At 45.1% G+C, this 18,889-nt stretch overlaps 2 protein-coding genes across 2 annotated transcripts in view; one reads left to right on the forward strand and one right to left on the reverse strand.

The window, feature by feature from the left end:
* Positions 1–10,007, forward strand: part of GATA5 (GATA binding protein 5) — a gene marked incomplete at its 3' end in the record, with an annotated part of 40,476 nt that extends 30,469 nt beyond the window's left edge. Inside the window, exons 3-6 of the mRNA XM_083357354.1 lie at positions 3,030–3,155; positions 5,091–5,181; positions 8,179–8,303; positions 9,852–10,007. Coding sequence (XP_083213480.1) covers positions 3,030–3,155; positions 5,091–5,181; positions 8,179–8,303; positions 9,852–10,007 — 498 coding nt within the window. The remainder of the gene's footprint in view (positions 1–3,029; positions 3,156–5,090; positions 5,182–8,178; positions 8,304–9,851) is intronic.
* The window catches only part of LOC310637723 (uncharacterized protein), a gene marked incomplete at both ends in the record, with an annotated part of 181,023 nt that extends 162,485 nt beyond the window's left edge, over positions 1–18,538 (reverse strand). The window contains 2 exons of the mRNA XM_083358224.1: positions 16,767–17,262; positions 18,417–18,538. Of these exons, the coding sequence (XP_083214350.1) occupies positions 16,767–17,262; positions 18,417–18,538 (618 nt within the window). The remainder of the gene's footprint in view (positions 1–16,766; positions 17,263–18,416) is intronic.
* Positions 18,539–18,889: the final 351 nt, after the last annotated feature.

Genomic DNA, 18,889 nt, shown 5'->3' on the forward strand with positions numbered 1-18,889 from the left:
CCCCCCCCCCCCCGCTTTCCATTAGCCAAACAAATTTTTTTTCCCCATTTCATTGGTGTTGCCAAATGTCAAAACAAAGGAATGTGTTACTCAAAGTCTGCTTAGAAGAGCAGGCTTCTTCCTTGAAGGGCGGTGTGCTGTAACACACCGATAATCCTCGACTTAACGGCCACAATTGAGCCCCCAAATCCTACTGCTAAACGAGGCAGCTCTTGAGTGAATTCTGCCCCATTTTACAACTGCCCAGCTACTCATGCGGCCCAATGGCCAAGAGGCCATAGCCTGGTAGTGAGCCGTGACCAGTGATGGGATTCAGCCGGTTTGCATGAACTGATAGCTAAATTTACCTGAATTCGGAGAACCAGCTGGCTTCCAGAAGTCCAGTCTAGGCCTCGGAGGCCTGGAGGAGTCCTCCCAGGCCTAGAACAGCCCACCGGAAGTGCAGGGTGCCATTTTTGGAAATCTGTTCTAGGCATTGGAGGCCCAGGCCTGCATCAAATATGAGAACTGGTTGTTAAAGTTAGTCACACGGTAGTTAAGTGAATCTGGCTTCCCCGCTGACTTTGCTTGTCGGAAGGTTGCAGAAGGGGAATCACATGACCCAGGGGAGACTGTAACCATCATAAAAAACGTGACTCGGTTGCCAAGCGTCCAGATTTTGATCATGTGACCATGGGGATGCCGCAGTAGTCGTAAGGGTGAAAAACGGTACTAAGTCCCTTTTTCCCCCGGTGCCGGTGTAACTTCGAACGGTCACTAAAATGAACTGTTATAAGTCAAGGACTATCTGTATCAGCTAAGGGCGACCTCTCGGTGCATTGGATGAGGTGCATGAAGTCCGGCTAGAAGAAGCCAACCACAACTCTTTTGCAAGGCCAGGAAAGAGCCTCAAGGCAGCTTCCACCATGGCTGCCTTTTCTACTTTCACAACTGTTTTTGAGATCTGAATGTTGAACTGTCTTCTCTGCCTTGTCACGTCATCCATTTTCTCTAAATGCTGATCCGTGCTATGAAGTTTGCCGAGCTGGGCATTTGAGTTCCTGCTTCTTTCACTTCATCTATCATTTGTGGTCCCAAGTTTTTAATAGTAAAGTAAACAGATATGGAATTCTTCGGCGCGTACATAATTTCCAAACCAGCTGGGTTATGACCATCACAGGCCGAGGCCTTCTCTCTCGCAAAGGTTGCGAGGTACTCCTGAAGCACCTGAAGTGAGAGCTGAAGCGAGACGAGGGTCAGCCTGTCGAAGGGGGATAGTAGCTTTGCAAGCAGTCTTTTGGAGACGTTTGTGCTGTGGAGATCCTCCCCACCACCCAAAAATTGTCCCTTGACAGCCAGCATGTCAAGGAAAGGTCAGGCTAGCAGGGAAACTGGAGCCTTCCAACTGTTGCTGAACTACAATTCCCAGTATCCTCTTGTTTGGGTCGGGATGAGGCAATTTGCTGCAGCCAACTCACCACAGCCAGCTTGTTGCAGGACAATTTGCCACAACCAACTCCCTGTGGAAAAACTCCCCCACGGGACAATTTAACGATTCAATTTAATTATTTTTATTAATAAAATTATAAATAAAACATTTCGATTATAAATAATAAATAAATAAATAAAATTAAAAATGCAAAAACATTTCAATTTTTGTCATTCGCATTTCATTTTTCCCCTCCTTTGGCATCCTTTCTTTAATAATTCTTTTTCAACCATTTATTTGGTATTGGTGTAACTCTTGTCCCACAGTGAATTGGCCTGTGGTGAGTTGTTGTCCTGTGGTGACTTGGCTGTGGTGATTTGTCATAGACCCTGTTGGGGTGACCGAGGGTGATGCTTGTTGGATGTTGTAGCCATGTTGTAGAAACATTTAGATGTTCACAGTTGCTTCTCCTAGCTAAGGGTCATATTTACATTCCAGTTGCCGAGCACCCAAATTTTGATCACATGACCATAGGGATGCTGCAATAGTCATAAGTGTGAGGACTGATTATAAGTCCTCTGTAATGTCAAACAATCACTAACTGAATGATTAAGGAACTGTTTCCTACTCTTCAGAGCAGAGCAGAGAAAACTTAATGCAAATCTGTTTGCACAGCTTAAGGGCCTTCTCTTTTTCAAAATTCTAAAAACGTTCAGCGCAAAAGAGGCAGAGAAATTTTGCCGATGCAATGAACTTTGATCTCGGGAAAACTTATGAGCTATGTTTTAAAGTTGTCCTTTGATTTATCACGTATGTATTTCTTTGCCTTGGAGTAGGAATAAAAAGTTGGTTAACTCGCATGGTTATTTAGCACCACAAGGCAAAACAAAAATGCAGCTGCTTTCATGAGTCACTCATTCAAACAACTCTGAAAGCACCTAGAACTTTTCTTGAATTTTGCAAAAGCCTGGTTTTTGTTCTTGTTGTTTTGGTACACATGAAAGCATGTGGGCTTGGATTACACAGATGGATGGATGGATGGATGGATGGATGGATGGATGGATGGATGGATGGATAGATAGATAGATAGATAGATAGATAGATAGATAGATAGATAGATAGATAGATAGGAAAGAGAGAGGTGGTAGATATAGGGAGGGAGGGAGGGAGGGACAGATAGATTTGTGTGTATATGTACACAAATACATGAGAGCTAGAGAGAGATGAGAGAAAGAGAGAGAGAACACACAGTGCTAAATCTTTTTTGACTTAGAGCTTCTCCTCTGGTGCTTTGTGAAAGATTTCTCTGGCAAAAGTCCACTTAAATTCAGGGAAGAGGATTTAAAGAGATATTAGCAGAGTATGTCACAACCTCAAAGAGAAAAAACAACCCATGCACACTGCAAAAAGACATGATCTCAGCAGATTGTTATTGCTTCCAATGAGTTGTGTTGTCTTTAATGTGGGATCAAGGCTTTGCATGTTTCGGGAAATGGTTTTAATTTTGATTGCCTCCTAATTGATGCCTCATCATATTTTTTTTTCTTCTCTCCCCCCCCCCCCGCTCCTTCCAAAAATGTGCTTCTGTTCTTAAGACTATTTTTCTGCTTTTCCTTGGCAGTCTTCAACTCGTCGAGCTGGTCTTTGCTGCACTAACTGTCACACAACCAACACAACCCTCTGGAGACGGAACGCAGAAGGGGAGCCGGTGTGCAACGCCTGTGGATTATACATGAAACTCCATGGGGTAAGAGGAGAGCATAATTTCCTGCATTTATTACCTTTTTAACACTTTGATGTATTGATTATCAGTCATTATCGCTCAGGAATAGTTGCTTGGATTTTGTTTGCTAAGCCATGTCCAACTCTTCACATCCCTCTGGACCATAGCATGCCAAGCCTTCCTATCTTCCACTGTCTCCCAAAGTTTGCCCAGATTCAGATTCATTGCATCAATGACACCATCTAACCATCTCCTCCTCTGCCATTCCTTTCTCCTATTGCCTTCCATCTTTCCCAACCCTCACAGCCATACATTACTACTGGGAAAACCATAGCTTTCATTACTATACAGACATTTGTCGGCAAGGTGATGTCTCTGCTTTTTAATATATTGTCTAGGTTTGCCATAGCTTTCCTCCCAAGGTGCAAGCGTCTTTTAAATTCATGACTAGCCACCGTCTGCCAAAAATGGTCAATGCAATCCTAGGTTGCAACAACAGAGGAATAATAATATCAGGATCATATGAAGCATCAGTACTGCTACTGTATGTACTGCTTTACTAAGACCATACGTGGATTACTGCATTCAATTTTGGTCGCCACAAGGTAAAAAAAGATGTTGAGGCTCTGGAAAGAGTGCAGAGAAGAGCAACAAAGATGATTAGAGGACTGGAGGCTAAAACGTATGAAGAACGGTTGCAGGAATTGGGCATGTCTAGTTTAGTGAAAAGAAGAACTAAGGGGTGACATGATAGCAGCGTTCCAGTATCTCAGGGGCTGCCACAAAGAAGAGGGAGTCAAGCTATTCTCCAAAGCACCTGAAGGCAGGACAAGAAGGCAGAAGAGATCCAACTGAGAACTAAGGAGAAATTTCCTGACAGTGAGAACAATTAATAAGTGGAACGGCTTTGCCTCTGGAGGTTGTGGGTGTTCCACCACTGGAAGTTTTTAAGAAGAGACCAAAGAGCCAATTATCTGGAAAGGTGCAGTCAGAGTGGTGGGATTCAAATATGTGAACAACCGGTTCTCTGTGGATGCTGCTTCTGGAAGTCCGTTCTGGGCCTGGGCAACAAAACATTAGCTACCACTTCTACCGAAGCGGTGCGAACCGGCTGAATCCCACCACCGGGTGTAGGGTCTCCTGCTTGAGCAGGGGATGGGGGATCCTTGATTTATAACCACAATTGGGGCCAGAATTTCTGTTGCTAACTGAATCTCAAACTGAAGCACCAATGGCTCCTGTACTGTAGAGTGCAGGGGGATGAACGCCCTTCGAATGGTGCTGCGGGAGTATGAATGGATTTCCAGAAAACATTGCAAGGCTACAGGAACCATTTGCGCTTCAGTTTGAAAGGCAGACGACACAGACTCATCCCCTGCGCCTGTCTTCAGCAGTGAAGGGACCCAAGGCAGAAAAACGCCCTGCAGCCAAGAAGGCTCCACACCCATTTGCACTGCTCAGGTGACCCTGAGGACACAGACAAACCTCCAAGTGGCCTCAGTGACTCTCTAAAAGAAGGCAAATGACCAGCTGTCTGCAAGGAGTATAAAAATCCTTCCATTCCCCACCCTCCAGTCAGAGCTAAAGAAGCTTCTGGGATGAGAAGCGAAACATCTTCAAAGAAAAACAGGAAAGTCCAGTTGCCTCCTGAAAAAAAGCACCCTTGGAATTGGCAGTGTGGTTGTTGCAGAGAGAGAAGGAGGACTGGGGGGCGGGGGGGGGGAGGGAGGGAAGATAATATATCATTTGGGAAGTTTTCCAAAGATTGTGCCTCACTCATTTACTAGCCAAGGACTGCCATTGAGGAAAACAGTTTGCAGTGAAGGACAAGGACGTTAGATATATTGTTTGCAAATTCCAGGTCCGCATGCAGAAAAGAATGTGTTCTAGGCACCTAAAGCAGAAACGCAAAGTATTGGAGGCTTATGCCTTTTTGTTTGTTTGTTTGTTTATGTCAAGGTGCCAAGACCTCTGGCCATGAAAAAGGAAAGCATCCAGACCAGAAAACGGAAACCTAAAAATGTCAGTAAAAGCAAATCCTCAGCAAACAGTAAGTTTCATTATTCTATTTGTTAGCGCACAGCTAAATGTCTGCGGAGATTCTTTGTCATCCAAGTCATGGCTGTCCCAAAAGTGCATCGTCAAGAGGCTTCAAGTGTTTTTTCCTTGAAGACATTTCGCTTCTCATCCAAGAAGTTTCCTCAGCTCTGAACTGAAGAAGCTTCTTTTTAGATTAGAAGCGAAACATCTTCAAGGGCAAACCAAAAAAGAGTCCAGTTGCCTCTTGAAAAAAAAATATTTTGGGGGATATTCTATTTGTTAGAGATACAGGTAGTCCATAATTGAGCTGACAATTACAGTGTTAAGTCGTGCTGGTCATTAAGTGGATCGGTGTGTAAGCACATCTGATTTTACAACCTTTTTTTGGACTGGTGGTTAAGCAAATCGCTGCACTGTTAAATAAACATGGGGGGGGGTCATCAAAGGTATCCATTGTCCCTAATGGTTTGTTTTTTTTGTTTTGTTTTTTGGGGGGCTGGAAACCAGAAGTAAGGGGCCAGTTCCAAGCAAGAAAACTTCGTAAGTTGTGGTCACGTGATTGTGGGATGCAGCAAGTGGGCCATAAATGCAGGGGGAGGGGGGAGGGATGGATGGCCATTGGAACTTTGAATCTAGATTATAAATAGCCCTGAGGAGGTCCATCAGAAGTTCAAACGGTCCCTAATTGAACAGTCATAAGTCAGGACTATCTTTATTATTGCTTCTCAGAATGCATAGCATTTTTCAAAACAGTAGAAGTCCCCAGCCCCCTGGCCCATGGATCAGCACTGGGCTGCAGAATGCCAGACAACTGAGCTGCGCAATCAAGCAAAGTCTATCCACACACAAAACCACACACACACAACACACAGTGGTCCATGGAAAAACCTCTCTCCATGGAACTAGTCCCTGGTGCCCAAAAGGTTGGGGGCCACTGCAGTAGAAGACATCTTGAAGTCCCCAAAAGTTTTGTTGTTTCTCTAGAGCCATCACGATGCAGTGGTTTGAATGCAGTATTGCAGATAAACTCTGCTCACTGCCAACAGTTTGATCCCTACCAGCTCAAGGTTGACTCAGCCTCCCATCCTTTCGAGGTTGGTAAAATGAGGACCCAGATAGCTGCGGTGGGCCATAGGCTGACTCTGTAAACTGCTTAGAGGGCTGTAAAGCACTATGAAGCGGTATGTAAGTCTAGGTGCTGGTGCTATTAAATTCTCTGGAAGGCGAGCAGAAAGAAAGAAGATAAGGATTTAGGAGGGGAAACCTAGATTTGATTAAGTTATGCTTTGGCTGAATTCCAACAGATAACAGATAATGTAGTCTGGTTGATTTTAGCTTAGCTTAGCTGTGTCCAGTTTAGAAAGATCGAGACATGTTGGAATACTATAAAAGCATACGGAGTCCCAATGCATATAGCAAGAGTCCCATTGGGAAATGCTGGCTTAGTGTATTGTGTGAACGCATCCATTGTGGCTTGCAGATCTTAGTTTACATCTTAGTTCTAGAGATGTACCTAGGTGGTAGTTATTAGCTTCATCTGATTTGTGAACTACCGGTACATTTTTTTTGCAGCTCTGGGACAACCGGGATTTGTGTTTTTATTTTCAACCTTGCCCTATCCAAATTCTTAGCCCGAAGCACTGCAATTTCAAGATGGATCACTCCCCATGATTTTGCCTAGCTCTGACAAAGAATGATGGTTAAAGATTGAGTTCAGTCATTTTGAACCGTAAACCTTCTTGAGTGCTTTTGGCAGCAAGACTGTAAATAAATGGGAATCCAAACAAAATGTTGTAGGGCAGACACTTTTGGAGATTTCTGCTACCTCTGCCCTCTTCCTGTATTTTCAGTTCAACTCCCACCAATTCTGAAATGTTTTCTTATCCAGCAGTTAGCAAGTATTCGTGGTATTTCATGGCCACTGAATGCAGTAACTCTCATTAAGTTACTCAGAGTTATTTAGGTTTTCTGTTTTATTTGTGAAAACGCCGGGCTTTCCCCCTTCAATGCTAACAACGCCTTCTCAGTGTCAAAAGAGTTGTTTTAAACTGGTTTTTTTACCTCGTTGTTGTTCACTGACAGGGTCTGAGAATAATCTCCCTTTTACTATAGGGTTTCTGCTTTTAATGCTTAATTTTCCTGAGCCTGCGGAGAGCTCCTTTGATCAATGTGGCAACTTATAAATTGATTTTAAAAATAGAAATGGGAACAGGAACGGCACTCGGATAGGTTAATGGAAAGATAAGCTAGAATCCTAACCAGGAGACAACCAGATGGAATGGCATTTGGCCTTCATCGTCATACAGGTGGTCCTCGACTTAGGCCCACAACCCCAACATTTCTGTTGCTAAGCGAGACACTTGCTAAGTAAGTTCTGCCCCATTTTGCCACCTTTCTTTGCCACAGTTGTTAAGTGAATCACTGCAGTTGTTAACTTAATAATAAAATGCAGTTGTTAAGGGGCTCCCCCCCCTGACTTTGCTTCTCGGAAGGTCGCAAAAGGGGATCACATCACCCTCCTGGACACTGCAACCGTCATAAATATGAACCAGTTGCCAAGCATTGGGATTTTGATCATGTGACCCCAGGGATGCCGCAACGGTCATAAGTGTGAAAAATGATTTCAATCAATTTTTCCAGTGCCGCCATAACTTTGAATGGTCACTAAACGAAGGATTGTGAGTAGGAGACTATCTGTATAGTGCAGGAGTAGGCAACCTTGGCTCTTTTATGACTCGTGGACTTCAACTCCCAGAATTCCTGAGCCAGCCCGGCTCAGCTTGGAAACCTCTCCCTTTCCCCTCAGCATGGCTGGTTCAGGAATTCTGGGAGTTGAAGTCCACAAGTCATAAAAGAGCCAAGGTTGCCTACCCCTGGATAGTATAAAGCAGTGAAATACTAATGAATGACCATATGAGACAATTGTGGGTTGATAATTGCTTGATCTGCTTTCCTTAATATATACATTCTAATATACATATTTATATATATTTTCTATCACTCTCAGGCTCCACAACTTCAACTACCAATTCTCCTTCCTCACTTACAAACTCAGAGAGCACAGTCACTTTAAAAACCGAACCCGCCGCTACCCCACAATATCCGGGACAAGCAATAGTGTCAACTTCCCAGGTCAGTACAATCAGCAGGGACCTACCTGACACCAATGTAGTCCTCAACTTACAACCGCAATTTGGGACTGGAGCGTCCGTAGCTAAGCGGGGCGGTGGTTTTAAGTGGGCCACGCCCAATTTTATGGCTTTTTTTATGGCCGGGGACAAATAAATCGCCATGGTCATTAAATGAGTCGTGCAGTCATTAAGTGAATCTGACTTTCCCCCCACTGATTTTATCGGAAGCCATCCGGGAAGGTTGCCAGTAGTGATCATGTGACCCAAATGGGTCACTCGGCAACCACTGGAAATGCACGCCAGTGGCCAGGCACCCAAATTCTGAACACACGACTTGCAAGGATTATGAGCTACTTGTTTTCAGTCACTAAATGAATGGTTGCAAGTTGAGGAACTACTTGGATTCCTAGCAAACTTTTATGTCATTTTTTTTTCAATAGACACATTGCAAAAACAGCTCTGTGTGTGTGTGTGTGTGTGTGTGTGTGTGTGTGTTTAAAAAAAAGCAATTTGCTACAAAATTGAGAAGCCTAAGCAAGTAACCCATGGGGACCGAGTCGTGTCCAATATTACGACCTTTTTTGGCCACAGTTATTAAAAGAGAATCACTGCAACGTTAAGTGAATCATGTGGTCATTAAGTGAATCTGGTTCCCCCCACACATTGACTAGGAAAGCCACAAATGGGGATCACTTGATCCCGGCATGTTGCAGCCATTCTAAACATATGCCAGTTGCAAGAGCCCGAATTTTGATCATGGAACCATGCCATGTAAAGGGAAAGTCGTAAGTGGAAGGGCTGCTTGCAAGTCCCTCTTTTTTTGTACGGCCATTGTAACTTTGAACAAGCACTAAATGAAGGGTTGTATATCAAGGACTCCCTGTAACAAGAGCCAGAACAGTACCCAACAAAGGTCTTAAGAATGCCTTATTTGCAATAGCGGCAAATATCTGTAGCTCGGATGTAAGATAAGCTTGGAGGTTCGTTCTCCGAGCTCCTGGGTTGGTTTCCGAATATTTCATTACGAGGCTGGGTAACATCTTCAGCGGAGTTTAAGGGGGATGTCAGTGTCAGTGATCTTCTGTTTATAAGGGCTTCAGGGGTGGGTGTGTCAAGTGAGGCTCTTGTGACGGGTCAGTTGGGAGTCACCAGCGAGGGGCTTCTGATGGGTCTTGTGATGGGAAGGCTACATTAGGTCAGGGACATTGGGAGATGAACTGATGGGAAGGAGGGGGCGGTCTTGTGTGGGGCTGGTTGCAGGTCAGTGCTGTCTCTGGCTGGCTGTGCGGCTGATTTGGATCCTGAGGGGTTCGTAGGCTGGTTGTAGGTCGATGTCTCTGTGGATGGAACCGCTTGTGGAGTGCCAGGCTTCAGGAGCGAGGCGGGTGGTAGCGTGGCCGACGGTTTTCGTGTTGCTCCAGTCGGGTTGGTGCTGTTTGGTGGTCTGGCGTGGGTGGAGGTTTAAGGATTTGGGATGGTGGCGTTTGACTGCCAGCCAGCCGCCCTATCTGTGGGGATGAACTCACTGACTGATTCCCGATCTCTGCAGGCTCCAAGTCATCCTGAAAACGGGCTGGAGGACCCCCATCCCCAGTTCAAGTATGAGCCCGAAGACTACACTTTCCCAGCATCTGCCATGTCCCAGCCGTTGGGTCTAAGCGTTGGCCCTCGTCAAGACTCCTGGTGTGCCTTGGCCCTGGCCTAAAGCCTTCCATTCGGAAAACTGAGGAATTCTTTTTAACCCCACCGGACTTTAATCCCTCGGAGCTGCCAGGTTTCTTGTACCTCTTCCTTCCTTCCTTCTCTATGGAGGCTGCCGGTGACACCACCCCACCCCCCAGCCTGCCGTCTTTTGCTGCTGACTCTGTTGGCCCTTTGAGTTTCTCAATGTTGAATATTCTTTCACCAATCAAAAGGAAGGGATTTGGGAGCCCTGACCTCAGACCCAAGTCTCTCTTTCTCCCTTCTCTCGAGATCCATCCAAAAGAGATTGAAATCTATGTTGCGTTCACGGTGATTCTTCCTCTTCTTTCCCTTCCTCTTTTTTTTTTTTAAAAACGACTCCTTTGTGTGCAATTTTATTCCACTTCCTAATAAAGATGATGGTAACATCTGACACCAAGGTGATTTTATTTATTAAAAACCCAAACGGAGCCGCCTCCCTCATATGCACCATGAACTAAAGGAGGAAAAAATGGAGTTTCAGAGGTTCCTAAAAAAGTTCAAAGGGACGCGGTGGCTCAGTGGGTTAGGACGCTGAGCTTGTCGATCAGAAGGTCGGCAGTTTGGCGGGTCGAATCCCAAGTGCCGCGTAGCAGAGTGAGCGCCTGTTACTCGTCCCAGCTTCTGCCAACCTAACAGTTCGAAAGCACGTAAAAATGCAAGTAGAAAAATAGGGACCACTACGGTGGGAAGGCAACAGCGTTCCATGTGCCTTTGGCGTCTAGTCATGCCGACCACAGAACCATGGAGACGTCCTCAGACAAGCGCTGGCTCTTCGGCTTTGAAACGGAGATGAGCCGGCCCCTAGAGTCGGAAACGACTAGCACGCATGTGCGGGGGAACCTTTACCTTTACCTAAAAAGTTCAAGTCCCCCCCTCTCCCCCCCCTGCCCACACAAACAGACATAAACACATTGAGTTGAGCTTAATTTTTAAAGTTTTGGAGAACTCATGACCTGTTCTTGCCTTCAAGAGGGATGGTTTCCAACTTGGCAACGCAGACTGGGATTTTCAGGGACCTGCTATTCAACTTGGGTTGGTTTTTGAGTCTAGACAACATCACCGAGACTGCAGAAATAATTGCCATTTTTAAAAAGCTACATGTGAATGCTGTCAAGTAGGGTTCTTTCCTGCGCAGACTCAAATGGGGGAAGTGTCTTGGCACTTCCAACATGTGCTATCAGAATAATGGAATTGGAAGGGACCTTGGAGGTCATCTAGTCCAACCCCCTGCTCAAGCAGGAAAAACCCATACCATGTCAGACAAATGGTTGTCCAATCTCTTCTTAAAAACCTCCAGTGTTGGAGCGCCCAAACGTCTGGAGGCAAGTCATTCCACTACTTAATAATTCTCACACAGGAAATTTCTCCTTAATTCTAGGTTCGATCCCGCCCCCTTGATTAGTTTCCATCCATTGCTTCTTGTCCTGCCTTCAGGTGCTTATCAGGTCTGGAGACCTATGCTCCTTATTATGTGGGTGAATTAAAACTGGAGTTGTCATTCAGACTATTATGCACAAGCATAATTATCTAATAAATTAAATTAATTGAACTAATGAATTAAATTGACATTTAACAAATTCACAAATTAAATATACATACTTATAATCTACAGCAGGGCTTTTCAACCAGCGGTACAGGTGCCACCTGTGGTACACTGGCACCTGGCAGGTGGTACGCGACCATCCTAGAAAAGTGGTAGCGGGGAAGGGAATGAGCTGAACCGGTGGCAGCACCACACAAGCTTGAGCGAGAGACGGCTGGAGCTGCAGGGCTGTCAGGGCTCAGCGGAAGCGCCAGGATCAGTGCTTCTTCGGGGCTGTCAGGGCTCAGCAGAAGCGTCAGGATCAGCGCCGGGATCCAGCTGGAGCTTGGCGCCGATCCTGGTGCTTCGGCTGAGCCCAGAAGAAGCACCGATCAGCTGGAATGTTGCAGCATCTCCAGGCTCTTGTGATTTACATTCAGATGCTTGGCAACTGATTCATATTTAGGGTCATGTGAAGTGACCTGCTGTAACTACCCAGCAGAGGGGGAGAAATAAAAACCAAACACCCCACCCCCACCCCCGCTGCCAATCCTAAACAGAAATGCTCACAATGAAAACCTCGGAGAGGAGGAAGAGTGCCGCCGGGTGGGCAGGCAGGTGTCTTACTTGGCTGTGTCCTGGGGGGCACTTTTTTTCAGTGCCACTGTAACTTTGAACAGTCACTAAGTGAACTAGGACTACCTGTAAGTTGACGACTACAACACTTTTTTCCTTTTTTTTGGGGGGGTGTCAAGTTTTTGACACCTTGCTAGGTGACTGGTGGTACTCGGATGTTGCCATATCGTAAAAGTGGTACAATGGGTGAAAAGGTTGAAAAGCCCTGATCTACAGAGCTACACACATTAGGAAGAGCAATCCAGGTCAATCCATGAGATGGCACTGCTTCCCCCCCCTCCCAGAATCTCCTTTGTAAATTCCATTCTGAAATTTCTTCCATAAGCTACACACAAAAAGAGCCAGTTTGGTTTAACAGTTAAGGCACCAGGTTAGAAAGCAGCAGGGTGTAAGCTCTTAACTATGAAACTTGGCTGGATGACTTTGGACCAATCACCAGGAGACTTTGAGTTCTAATTCTGCCTTAGGCTTGAAAGCCTGCTGGGTGACTTTGAGCCAATCAGAAAGAGATTATGAGTTCTAGTCCCTTCCTTAGGCTTGAAAGTCAGCTGGATGGCTTTGGGACAATCACTGGGACATAGAATACAATATCAGGGTTGGAAGGCACCTTGTAGGTCATCTAGTCCAACCCCCCCCCACCCAGTAGGAGACCCTACACCCATGGTGGCAAACCTATGGCATGCGTGCCATAGGTGGCATGCAAAGCCCTCTCTGTGGGCATGTGTGCCGTCGCCCCAGTCCTAGGCCTTCAGCTGAGTTTTATAAAACCTTTTCACTTTAGGCCTCCGCCGCTTTCTGCAAAAAAAAAAAAGAAGTTGCAATCAATCAATCAAGCTAAGTGAAACAGTTGTTAAGTGAGTTTTGCCCCATTTTACCACCTTTCTTCCCACAGTCATTAAGCGAATCCCTGCAATTGTGAAGTTAGTAACACAGTTGTAAAGTGAATCCGGCTTCCCCACTGAGTTTGCTCGTCAGAAGGTCACCGAAAGGGGAATCACATGATCCCCGGGACATGGCAACCGTCATAAAATGTGAGCCAGCTGTCAAGTGTCCAAATTTAGATCATGTGACCGTGGGGATGCGGTCATAGGTGTGAAAAATGGTCATAAGCCACTTTTTTCAGGGCCGTGGTAACTTTGAACGGTCACTAAACGAATGGTTGTAAGTCGAGGACTACTTGGAGAAGTTCGAAGATGTTTCAGGTGTTGCCAGGGGTAAAAAAAAGAAAAAGAAAAACCTCTTACACAATGTTTAGGAGTAGAAGAAAAATACTGTGATTTTTTTTCTCTCTCTCGATTTTTCTCTCGATATTGTTCAAGCATCTGCTTTTGAACAGGCAGTTTGCTCCTTCGGTGAAACCTGAGTGCCAGCATTTAAATAAGCCTTAATTTTTGCCAAGTTTCTCAGAATGCAGGCGAAACAAATTCACGTTGAAAAGATTGCCATTTCCGCGCCAGCTTCTTCAGACGTCTTGGGGAAAGTGCTAAGAAGTAGTGCTAAGAAGTGGGTGAGGAGCTTCCAAAAAGAATTTGGAATTGTTCATCGTCGTCCTACTCCGATTACTGGAGCCCCACCAGAAGCTTAAAAAACAGTGAAGACAATGGTGCCCTGCCGGGAGTTCATCACAACCAAGTGTGGAGTAACTATTTCAATGCAGCAATAGTTATTTATATAATCGGGAAGCTGGCCAAAGGTAGTTCATTATATATGGAAACAAACTGGTAGGAAACCTTCCTGCTTTGGTCATTTCCTTTGTCAAAGAGAAATATGTCGTTTGTTTGTCGAATGTTAGATGCACACAATGTCCTACGCAGCCCTCCAGGGCAGGGGTTGGTCCCCGACAGATCAGTGAGGTTTCGTAAATTATGAAGCAACAGCTAATTGCAACGTTTGGGACTTACATCTGGCATCCAAGGGAAGGACAGAGGTGTAACTCGGACAGGGTCTGATAAGAGCCATTAGGCAAGAGAGATTTTCCAGGATGTGAAAAAGTAACGAAGGAGTAAATTAGGGGAATGTGACTTTGACAGCATAACAGAATAACACAGCTGGAAGGGACTTTGGAGGTCTTCTAGTCCAACCCCCTGCACAAGCAGGAAGCCCTGTACCATTCTAGACAAATGGCTGTCCAGTCTCTTCTTTAAAACTTCCAGCGTTGGAGCATCCACAACTTCTGGAGGCAGGTTGTTCCACTGATTAATTGTTCTAACTGTCAGGAAATTTCTCCTTAGTTCTAGGTTGCTTCTCTGCTTGATTTGTTTCCATCCGTTGCTTCTTGTCCTGCCTTCAGGGACTTTACTTTCAGTGGCTGTTCTCATGCAACACATTTAAGCAGGTCAGGTAAAGACCTAGCTGATGCATTTGCACAACATGGTAAACTTGGTTAATTTTTAACAGTGATCAGCCGGGAAGGGGGAATTGTGCCGACTCATGATTCCATGTGATGTCTGAACGCATTAAAAAAAATCCAATATCTGAGTTCAATTTATTGCATCAGTACAGTCAATGTTTAGTTTTAGAGCAAGGGTGTCCAGACTTGGCAACTTTAAGACTTGTGGGCTTCTGCCTAAATTAATCTGCGGCGCCCTCAGATTAACTGGACTCTGGGTTGAAGTAAACATCACCTGCAGCAACATCAAAATGCTACAGCAGGGATCTTCAAACTTGGCCCTTTTATGACTTGTGGACTTCAACTCCCAGAATTCCTCAGCCAGCATGCCTGGCTGAGGAATTCTGGGAGTTGAAGTCCACAAGTCATAAAAGGGCCAAGTTTGAAGACCCCTGTGCTACAGTGATGATTGCAATCGTAGCGTTGAACCCCCACTTATTTTTTTACGTGTGCCATCAGAGGTATCTGCAGGGCACAGTGAAAAAGACCAAAGTGGCACACCCAGTGGTGTGATGGAAGGCCTGCCTGTGCAACACACGTACAAAAACAGGCAAAGCTTTCATCTCATCATCATGGCCATTATTTCAGCCATTCCTTCTGAATGCCTCTGTGTGATGCAGTGTGTGAAAAGGGGTCAGGCTTTAATCATAGCATTGCAACCACCAATTTTATATTTTTTTTTAATTCTTCCTCTCTCTACACTTCCTCCCGAGTCCCCCATCCAATCCACATGTACCGTGCAGGAAGTCCTCGACTTACAGCCATAATTAGGGCCACAATTTCCATGGTTAAGCAAGGCAGTTGATAAGTGACTTGCACCCAATTTTACATTCTTCCTTGCCACGCTTCTTAAATGAGGTAGTCAAGACAGCCCAGCTTCCCCACTTTGACATCGTATGTTGGAAGCCGGCTGAGAAGGTCGCAAACGACATTCACATGAACCCAGGCCACTGCAATCCTCATGAATACAGGTAGTCCTCGACCTACGACCACAACTGAGCCCAAAATTTCTGTTGTTAAGTGAGACATTTGTTAAGTGAGTTTTGCCCCATTTTATGATCTTTCTGGCCACCGCTGTTAAATGAATCACTGCAATTGATAAGTTAGTAGCCCGGTTGTTAAGCGAATCTGGATTCCCCATGGACTTTGCTTGTCAAAAGGTTGCAAAAAAGGGGATCACATGACCCCGGGACACTGCAATAGTCATAAGCGTGAACCAGTGGCCAAGCATCTGAATGTTGATCCCATGGTCATGGGGATGCTACAAAGGTCGTAAGTGTGAAAAACGGTCATAGTTCCCTTTGAACAGTCACTAAATGATTCGTTGTACATCAAGGAGTACCTGTACATGCCAGCGACCGATTTCTGATCACGCGACCATGGGGAATGCTGCAACAGTCGTAAGTGCGAGGACCAGTCATACATCCCTTTTTTCCAATGGTGTCATAACTTCGAACCGTCATTAAACAAATGGCTGTACCATGAGAGAACTACCTGTATACATAGAACCAGGAAGAACCCCCATCCTGGCCTTTTCTTGGGACAGAAATACAAGCCTGTAAACATGAGGTATCACCCAGTAGAGGCCAATCCCATAATAGCAGAAGGACTATTTAAATCCACCGATGGGAGTGGGAGTCAATGCGGCTGCAAATCCTTTGTCCAAAAACAATTGTCCTGTCACCAACAGTGGGTCATCTGACCTTGCTGGCATGAGTCATTTGCTAAAGCAGCCACGGGGAACTCTGAACCCCGCCAAGAGCCGACACTGATGGCTCCAGGGCCTTTATTTATGGACTGATGCTAAACACAGCCCACACGCTCCTTCCTTGACAAAGGGCAAAAGCGTGTGAAGAAATGAAACAGTCGCTGGGAAGAAGGACCTGCTTCTGCCTCCGGGCAGGCTACAAGGCGGCTTTTGGTATGACGCCCTCTGGGAGGTAGCCCTTGGCTTACGGATCCCAGCTGAGCCCAGAAGGCCTGTCGAGAAGCAAGACAGTTGTTCAATGAATTTTGCCTCGTTTTACGACCTTTCTTGCCACGGTGAATCACCCCAGTTGTTAAAGTTAGGAACACAGCTGTTAAATGAATCTGGCTTCCCTACTGACTTTGCTTGTCCGAAGGTCTCAAAAGGGGATCGCGTGACCCCAGGACACGGCAACCGTCATAAATACGACTAGACTAGACTAAACTAGGATAGGATAGGATAGGATAGGATAGGATAGGATAGGATAGGATAGGATAGGATAGGATAGGATAGGATAGGATAGGATCTTTATAGAGAATAGAATAGAATAGAATAGAATAGAATAGAATAGAATAGAATAGAATAGAATAGAATAGAATAGAATAGAATAGAATAGAATAGAATAAATGGAATGGAATGGAATGGAATGGAATGGAATGGAATGGAATGGAATGGAATGGAATAGAATAGAATAGAATAGAATAGAATAGAATAGAATAGAATAGAATAGAATAGAATAGAATAGAATAGAATAGAATAGAATAGAATAGAATAGAATAGAAAAAATGGAATGGAATGGAATAGAATAGAATAGAATAGAATAGAATAGAATAGAATAGAATAGAATAGAATAGAATAGAATAGAATAGAATAGAATAGAATAGAATAGAATAGAATAGAAATCTTTATAGAGAACAGAACAGAACAGAACAGAATAGAAGCTTTATTGTCACTTTAAATGTACACTAATCAGCATACATTAAAATGAGATTTCATTGCATATAGCTCTCAAAGGGTAACTATCTCCAATATACACTGCATAAACATGACAAAAATAAAAAATAAAATAAATTATGCCTCTACCGATAAACCCACATATATATTCTATGACACAGAGAAACAAGACGGTCTGGTTCGGATGTATACATGTACATGGCAAGAAAAACGAATGTTGCAAGTTTACCAGACAGATGATATAAGCTGTTACAGAATCCGGCCGTCTTGCTGGAAATACTTCGAAACCTCCGCCCAGAGGGGAGCAACAGACACAGACTGTGAAGTGGGGGCGTGTGGGGTCTCTAACAATGCTTAGAGCACTAAGCACTTAGCGCTTGTAAGCACATATCCTGAATCACGGGAAGCGAGTTTCCTATAATCTTCTCGGATGTCTTTACCACTCTCTGTATGGACTTTCTATCTGAGGCGTTGTTATCACCAAACCAAACAGTGATGCAGTTTGTTGAAATGATCTCAGTCGTCCCTCTGTAAAAATTGGCCAGGATGGAGGGAGAAAGATGAACCAGTTACCAAGCATCCAAATTTGGATCACGTGACCATGGGGGTGCTGCCATCCGTGGTGGCGAACCTATGGCACGCGTGCCACAGGTGGCACGCAGAGCCCTCTCTGTGGGCACGCACGCTGTCGCCCCAGTCCTAGTCCTTCAGCTGGGTTTCATGAAACCTTTTCGCTTTAGGACTCCGATGCCGTGTGCCAAAAAAAAAAAAAAGGTTCAATCAATCAATCAATTTCAACTTCTCGCAGGGGAAAAAAGATCTCGCAAAGTTGGAATTGATTGATTGAACTTTTTAGTCCCACCTAGTCTACCGTTACCGCCGCAGCCACGCCCACCCAATGGGCCACGCCCACCCGGCACCCAAGGATACATAAGTGGGTTTTGTTTTGCAGTTTGGGCACTCAAGTCTCTAAAAGGTTCGCCATCACTGGCTGCCATGGTCGTAAGCAGTGGTGGGATTCAGCCGGTTCGTACCACTTCGGCAGAACCGGTAGCTAATTGTTTTGTTGCCCAGGCCCGGAATGGACTTCCGGAAGCGGCATCCGCACAGACAACCGGTTGTTCACATATTTGAATCCCACCACCGGGCGTAAGGGTGAAAACTGGCCATGTCACTATTTTCAGTGCTGTTGTGACGTCGAGCCTGGAAGCCAATGACGGCGATCAAAAAGGGAAGTACTTTAGAATCACACAGGGTGGACATCAAATAACCAAAAGCATTTGGTTGAAATCAAAGCACGGAAGAGTTTATATCATCGCTACCTCTCTGTAAGGATCTAGTCAATGAATGGTAAAAAGCTGAATTGGCGCTAGTCCAGGGGTCAGCAACCTGAAACAGTGAAAGAGCCACTCGGAACCGGTTCCCTCACAAAAGGAAAAACTGGGAGCCGCAAAAAAATGTGTGCACATGCGCATACATGCGTTTGACTGAAGAGTGGAGCCAAGGAGAGATATGCACCTACCCTGCATATTTGAATTGATTGGTTGAACCTTTTTAGTCCCACTTTTTTTTTTGGACTGCACATGGCAGAGGACTGGGAGCCGCATGCGGCTC

This window comes from Vipera ursinii (assembly GCF_947247035.1).
Source record: "Vipera ursinii genome assembly, chromosome: 3".
Classification (NCBI taxonomy): Eukaryota; Metazoa; Chordata; class Lepidosauria; order Squamata; family Viperidae; genus Vipera; species Vipera ursinii.